The sequence below is a fragment of the Lactuca serriola genome, chromosome 2 (genome assembly GCF_051521515.1).
Source record: "Lactuca serriola cultivar US96UC23 chromosome 2, Lser_US96UC23_V15, whole genome shotgun sequence".
NCBI lineage: Eukaryota > Viridiplantae > Streptophyta > Magnoliopsida > Asterales > Asteraceae > Lactuca > Lactuca serriola.
In genome coordinates this window covers 142,715,245-142,723,303 of record NC_136409.1, presented here as the reverse complement: position 1 = coordinate 142,723,303, position 8,059 = coordinate 142,715,245, and the positions used below count along the sequence as shown (strand labels likewise).

Below are 8,059 nucleotides of genomic sequence, written 5' to 3'. Positions count from 1 at the left end.
CGCATCGTACAGAAGAGTACGCTCAACGTACACTCAGACTATGGACTTTGCGTTATTGGGCTCGGTTTGGGCCAAGTATTGGATATAGTAGATGTGGGTCGTGTTGGGCCGTGGGGGCAAGCCCGATGTATGTTAGTCATTATGCCACGTATTATGTGTTCCGGGGCAAGCCCGATGTATGCTAGTTTATATGTTATATGTTATATGTTCCGGGCTTCGGTCCGATGTCGGGGTAAGCCCGATTGCAGATTATGTGGTTATGTTATGTATGTGTCGGTGCAATCCCGATGCCAGGGTGAGCCCAATGCTTGATGCGGTCGGATGCCAGGGTGAGCCCAATACCGGACATAAGTCCGATGGTGGGTAAGCCGATGTCGGGATTCGTCCCGATGCAGTTGGGAGTAGTCCCGGAGTTATGTTTTTTTTATACGTGTTTTGTATGGTATGTGATAGTTTGGGGGATCTCTGTAAGCTTCGTGCTTACAGTTTCAGTTTTGGTTTCAGATACTTCAGCTAGCAAAGAGAAGGGCTCGGGATGATCGCATGACACACACCATAATTTTCTAGCCTGGGAGATTTACTCTGACATTTGATATGAGATTCAATATGCTGATTGATATTATGATATTTTGAGATACATGGTTTATGATTTTATAGTATGGTGATGATGTTTATGGTTTTAATAATGATTTAAAAACGAAATTTTGGGACCGTGTTTTTAGGATGTTTCATTTTGTTTTTCGTATAGACTTTCAAAATTGAGGTAGTAACTCTGTGCAAATGAATAACATTACCATATAGTTGGAACAAAATGAAATAAAAAGAGAGTAGGTTCAGCCGTTTAGGTGAGGTTGAAGACATATACATTACAAAAAATAAAGGCATTATCACGACAATTATCGCCGATAAAGGCCTCGTATATCGCTGCTAAAGGTATTAACAATAACTTGTCGTCACGTCGGTGGCTTTGCTTGAATTTCTAGTAGTGATAGAATGAAAATTGGAATGACGATATAAAGATAGGTCGAAAATGCTCTAACGATAAATCTTAATAAATCTTAATACTTGATGTACCATGACCATTGCATGTCATTGATGTACCGTTACCATTTTTATTAAATTTTTTAAACAACATAAAATAATCCATACCGAGACAGTTATATTAGACAAAACAGGTAGCATAAACGGCACTTTGGAACTTTCCACCCTCAAAATATAATATATACTCGATGGAGAATAAGATTGTTCTGTGTTTATTGATATTATATTCCTGAATAAATTACATCAATAGTTAATAGTTGGTCATGAGTTACGCACAAAATATTTTAAAGGACAAATCGGTAAAATTGTAAATAACGTTTTCACATATATATATATATATATATATATATATATATATATATATATATATATATATATATATATATATATATATATATATATATATATATACGGAAATTATAATATAAACATAACATTATTAAACAACAAGTTCAATTGTCATCGTACAATGAGTAAGATGACTCGGCCATAATACGTTTTTAACTTTTAATCCCAAATTTTAAATAAAAATAATAATAAAGATATAAGAGGATCAATATATTAATAATAAAAGTTTGTTGATATTTTGTTTTGTTAAATAAGCTTAGTTTTTTTTTTCGTTTAATAGCTGTTCTTAAATCTTAACGAATAGAGCTTTTAATAATTGAATACTACTATTTTATTTCTCTTTCTCATTAATTACGAAATATAATCCATATTGAGTATTTATTTTATTTTTGTTTTGTTCATTTGACACCCAAGTCGTCGATTAACATGTTCAAAAATCAAAATATACTATTGTCACATCGATTTATAAACCCAAAGGGACCACGTGAAACAGATGTTCTTGTAAGTCAACATTGCAGTTCCGGCAAATGCCCTTCACGACACTACCAAACAAAAACCAATAAATGAAACATGGAAAATTGGAAATGGATTGCATAAAGATTGAAAGACCCAAGAACCCGATTACAATCAAAAAATTGCTTCATTACAAAGTATGGAGGATCAAAAAATTCATCCACAATCTTACTGGAGATGGAGCAAAGAAGATTTCTTCCCGGAGGAATCTTTCCGGGACTGGAGTACCTACAGATACGCCCTGTCCCACACCTATTCCAGGTTCAAAGATCGTCTCCTCAGCCGCTCTGAAGATTCCGACGAGATTGAGAAGCTAAAAAAGCAGAGTGAGAACGAAATGAAACGCTGCCTCAACTGGTGGGATTTGATGTGGTTCGGTTTTGGTGCAGTCATCGGTGCCGGAATCTTTGTTCTTACCGGACAGGAAGCCCATGACAACGCTGGATCAGCTATTGTCTTATCTTACTTAGCTTCTGGACTCTCCGCTATGCTTTCTGTTTTCTGTTATACAGAGTTCGCTATAGAGATTCCGGTGGCTGGTGGTTCGTTTGCATACCTCAGAGTAGAACTCGGAGACTTCGCGGCGTTCATCACCGCCGGAAACATTCTTCTTGAATGCATTCTGGGTGGTGCAGCGGTTGCTCGATCATGGACGTCGTACTTCACCAGTCTTCTCAACCGTGAATCAAACTCTTTACGAATACATACGAATCTCGCAGAAGGATACAACCTCTTGGATCCAATTGCAGTTTGCGTGCTAGCAATCGCTTCCATCATTGCAGTGAGCAGCACAAAAAACACATCGAAACTTAACTGGATTGCATCTGCAATCAACACCATCGTCATCCTCTTCGTCATCATCGCAGGGTTCATGCATGCCGACACTTCAAACATGAAACCTTTTGCACCTCATGGCCCCGAAGGTGTCTTTAGAGCTGCAGCTATTGTATACTTCGCTTACGGAGGATTTGATACAATCGCAACCATGGCGGAAGAAACAAAGAACCCATCAAGGGACATACCTCTGGGATTACTCGGTTCTATGTCGATCATCACTATAATTTATTGCCTTATGGCGCTTTCGTTATCCATGATGCAGAAATATACAGATATTGATCCTAACGCTGCCTACTCGGTTGCATTTGAAAAAGTTGGCATGAAGTGGGCTAAGTATTTGGTGGCTCTAGGTGCGCTCAAGGGTATGACCACGGTTCTATTGGTTGGTGCACTTGGTCAAGCTCGTTATATAACTCATATAGCACGAGCCCACATGATCCCACCATGGTTCGCTCTAGTCCACCCTAAAACAAAAACTCCAATAAACGCTACTTTATTAATCACCATTTGTAGTGCTTGTATTGCTTTCTTTTCAAGTTTAGATGTATTGGCAAGTTTACTATCCATAAGCACACTCTTTGTTTTCATGATGATGGCGGTTGCAATTATCGTGAGGAGGTACTATGTAAAAGGGGTGACACCACGTTCGAGCCTATTGAAATTAGTAGGGTTTTTGGTGATCATAATTGGATCTTCCATAGGGACTTCGGCTTGTTGGGGGTTGGACCCTAGTGGTTGGGTTGGTTACACCGTTACTGTCCCTTTATGGTTCTTGGGGACGCTGGGGATCTCGTTGATGTTGACACAGCAACGGACCCCAAAAGTCTGGGGAGTGCCTTTGGTTCCTTGGATCCCTACACTTTCGATAGCAACAAATTTGTTTTTGATGGGATCATTGGAGTATATGGCGTTTATAAGGTTTGGAATTTGTACGGTGATTATGTTGATATATTATGTGTTATTTGGTCTTCATGCCACTTATGACATGGCACATCATCAATATGAAAAGGAGCCAAATGTTATGGATGAAGACAGTGTTGGAAAACCCTAGCTGGCCATGGATCCGACACAACACTCCAATAGTCGTACCAATTAATGTTACTTAAGAATGATGCTTTAAGTTTTTTAGTGTCTTTATATAGTTGTATACACTTCAACAAATGTCCCGGAAGTGTATTTGTGAATTCATTGTGCCGAATTAAACTCCGTAGTTAAATATCATTAGTTAAACATATATATACTTGAAATAACGGGATGGAATCAAATGTAACTGTGGTGATTGATGGTTAGTCAAAGGTCAATTATATTAAGATATAAAAACTTTCTATGAAAAGACATTAGATATCTTTTAAGAAATAATCAACAAAAAGTGATTTGCATGTATTTTTATTTATTAGCCTTTAGTTTCAAGATCCTTGTTTTGTTACGTTAATATTGATTTAAGTTTATATAAATTCGTTGAAATGTTGCCTATAAGATGACATTTGAGTTTAATCTATTAGTGTATTTCAGGTCTTTTATATATGTTGAATTCTACATTTTCTTTATAATTGATCTTTTGGAGAGACGATATTTGATTGCATATATATTTAACAAGATATTAGATATCAAAGTGGATATCGTGTTTGCATCCTTGTTACTTAACACATTTTTGTCTATTGACTCCCTATTTCTTAACGCAACATTCTTTATCCTCATCAGTTCCGTTTCTAAAATGAATGTTAGTGTGGCTTACATTAATGTTGCAACAAAATCTTTAATCTCTTACTTATCTATATATGTTGCACTTAGCTAGTGTTTGTTTTTTATCTGCAGATCTGCATCACCTCTTCTATCTGCGCCGCGCAGACCATGTGCAGACGTTAGCCTTCGCAGACGTAGACTAGAGTCTTCTAACATCTTCAAATATCTTCTAGCCTAAAAAACATATTTATCTTTATTTTTTTAAGTTTTTTTTTAATTTATATTTTTTCCAACTTTATTAATGATAAACAATTTGAAAAAAAAATACTGAACTTAAAAAAAAAACGTTCGACGATACAAACATAATATTTTTGACAAATTTATGAATAAAAATTTATTACAATAATAATCGTTGAAATTGTTTATATAAATATGAAAAAAATAACAATATATTCTTATATTTTTTTTGTCAAATTTTGTAAAACATTATTTAATACAGTATCGTCAATTTCTCAAGAAAATATTTATGACACGTTTTTAATGGATTTAATTGAAAAAATCAAAATTTATTTCCATCCATTTATGTATTAAATTCTTTGATCACTAATTATAATGTTTGATTATAACTTTGCAACCAAAGTTGTTGGTTTTTATCAAATATATACGTTAATTCATACCATTTTTAATTTTATTTTTTATATAATAATACATAAAAGTTGATCTAAATTCGTTAATTATTTATAACAAAATCATAAAAATATTTAAAAAAATCACTTTAAAGTTTAAAAAAAATCAGTTTATTTAGATTTCAATTTATTTTAGTAGTCTGCAGATGTTAAAAAAACAAACAATCTTCTTTTTTCAGACTGCAGACGTTTGGTTCACCTCTTCTACTGCAGATATCTACAGATATGGTCCGCAGACTGTAAACATTTTGCCTCAGAAAAAACAAACAGCACCTTAGTAAGTGTGATGATTGACATTTAATCAAATGTCAATTATATTAAGATAAAAAAAACTTTGTATAAAAATATAAATACAATATATTTTAAGCAATAAACAACAAAAAGTGATGCATGCATTTTTATTTATTAGCCTTTTGGTTCAAGATCATTATTTTGTTTTGTTAATATTGATTTAGTTTAATATAAAGTCATTAAAACATTTCCATGTAGATTTTCGAAGTAGAAAACATTTGAGTTTAATCTATTGGTCGGACTAATATAACCATACATGTCTCTATATATAGATATATGTTGGAGTCCATATTATTTTCACAAAAATCCTTTGGGAAACACAATCTTGCACACTGCATATATATATATATATATATATATATATATATATATATATATATATATATATATATATATATATATATATATATATATATATATATATATATATATATATATATTAGGGACGGGGCTTCAACATATTATTGGGGGGTTGACACTACAAGGATACGGACCTTCACAGACGACACTTATCCCAACGACAATTGTCGTCGCTAAAAGTATCCCTATCCCGACGACAAGTTGTCGGCATACCTTTTGCGAACTTTGACCAGGACCTCTGTTCTGACGACAGGTCGTCGGCAAAAGTATGGCGGGAACGACGAAAATATTAGCGGTATTCTGAAATTCTATATTGACGACATGTCGTCGATATAAGTATCAAAAAATATATTTTCCATTTATTTTTTATCCATATTCTAGAAAAACAAAACTACGTAGTTTTGTGTATGCTATACAAACGACTTGTCGTCGGCATGACATGTGGCGATCCGCATCACAGGGCTATCCCGACGACATGTCGTCGCCATAGGTTTTTAATTTTTAATTTTTATTGTTTCAGCAAAAAATCAAAACGGCATCGTTTATTTGACCCTATACCAACGACATGTCGTCAACATAGGGGTTTACCCTAAAGAATGGTGCAACCTACGTTCATTTGCATAGCGACGCAGCAACCTTCTTTCTCTCCGACGAAAATCCGATTCCAACGACACTAGCCGACGATTAGCCCCAGGTAAACCATTTCTACTCCTATTTTGTTGAATATTTATGTCTGCTAATGATTTTTACCCTAAAATTTGGGTTTTTTTTTTGGTGTTTAGAGGTTTTCACCCCAAAATTTGGTTTTTTTTTTGGTGTTTAGAGGTTTTCACCGGTGGTGAAGCACCGGACGACTTGTCGTCTGGATAGGGTCCGAATTTGTCGTCGTCATAGGGTCCGATTGTTGTAGTGTATAAAAATCGGTGAGTCTAGAGGCAAAATTTTTTATTTTTGGGTCTAATATGTATAAAATTAAAATATAGATGCTATGTGTAAGAAAAAAAAACAAGCCGGGGGTGGGGGGGCCTCGCACAAATTATTGTTGCATCAGAAATTTGTTGTCATTATCAGCTTTGGTATATATAACCCACCGCATCACCGTCTCTCTTCCTCTTGATCCCCTTTTGTTAATATGATTCTCTCACCCTTCTTTTTACCATCTCTCCTTACCTGTAACCCTAACTAGCCTTCAGCCGACTCACCTTCTCATGAAAACTCTCCACCGGTACCACGACCTCACTCAGTAACACGACCACACACCTCGCACCACTCAAGAGCATTGCAACATCACAATAAGACCCACCGGAAATCCTGACCTCTCTCCTCTGTTTTTCACCACCATCAAACTCACCACCACGTCGCCACTACTAAGCAACCATGGTAACCACCACTCCACATCTTTGTCTTATTATTTGCTTTTTAGAATCACTTATGAATGAACATGGTGATGGAGTATAAATATAGTGTTTAATCTGCAGAATCACTTATGAATGAGACCTTGGTAATTCACATGAAGGTTTGTATCAGTTTTTAGAGTTAACATAATGATTTTTCTTTTAAGTTTTATGTTTTTATGCAGGTTATTTGCTCGTGATTGCTAATATCTGATGTAGTGTCCATCTATGATCTGCTTTTAATATAAATAGGCAATGATGATTTGCATTTAGTAACTCTTTGACTGTGTGTTGCTCTGTAGGAACAATATTGGAAGCAATATGAGACATATATGGTTGTCAATAATGATTGTGCAATAAAATAGATATTCATCTAAGTTCCATTAATGATAAAACCAGAAAGAAAATAAATTAGGGATATATTTGGTATATTTGTCTATTTGCCTAAGCTCAACCTTGCAATAGTTTTATGGCTTTCATCCATTGGTCATCAGTTGCTAAATTGATCTTGCTTAGATTCCAAGTGTTCAAGTTTTCAATTGTTTTTTTCTTAAATTTATGTTGGGTTGGTTTTGTATTATGGTATCATTTAGATCCTTTTGACATATTTATAGAATCATATAGTTTTTTATATCATAGTTTTTAGTCTATGGTTATTTTTACATGATATTTGGTCATCAGGTGGTTAGTGTCAAAGCATCCTACTTTGATATTTTATAACATTATATGCATGCTTATTATAGTATGATTTTCGTTCCATGATTAATTTTACATTATTTTTAGTCCATGTGGTTTTATATTATCATACTTTCACTACATAAAAAAAATTCTTTTGAAATTCTCTTTTTTCCATGTGGTATGTGGTTTATTGTTCACTTTTGGTCTGTTTGATAAGAGTTTAAGTAG

The 8,059-nt window shown here is 34.4% G+C and overlaps 1 protein-coding gene and 1 long non-coding RNA gene across 2 annotated transcripts; both read left to right on the top strand.

Moving 5' to 3' along the window:
- The first annotated feature begins 1,978 nt into the window (after positions 1-1,978).
- On the top strand, positions 1,979-4,004 carry LOC145086907 (cationic amino acid transporter 5-like). Its single transcript, XM_079024760.1, has one exon. It carries the CDS (start codon positions 2,042-2,044, stop codon positions 3,788-3,790), a length of 1,749 nt encoding a protein of 582 aa, XP_078880886.1. The 5' UTR covers positions 1,979-2,041; the 3' UTR covers positions 3,791-4,004.
- Positions 4,005-6,881: 2,877 nt separating this feature from the next.
- LOC145090480 (uncharacterized) lies at positions 6,882-7,739 on the top strand. The gene is made up of 3 exons (XR_013701604.1): positions 6,882-7,139; positions 7,238-7,275; positions 7,339-7,739. It is a non-coding gene; the product is annotated as an uncharacterized LOC145090480 (long non-coding RNA).
- The last annotated feature ends 320 nt before the right edge of the window (positions 7,740-8,059 follow it).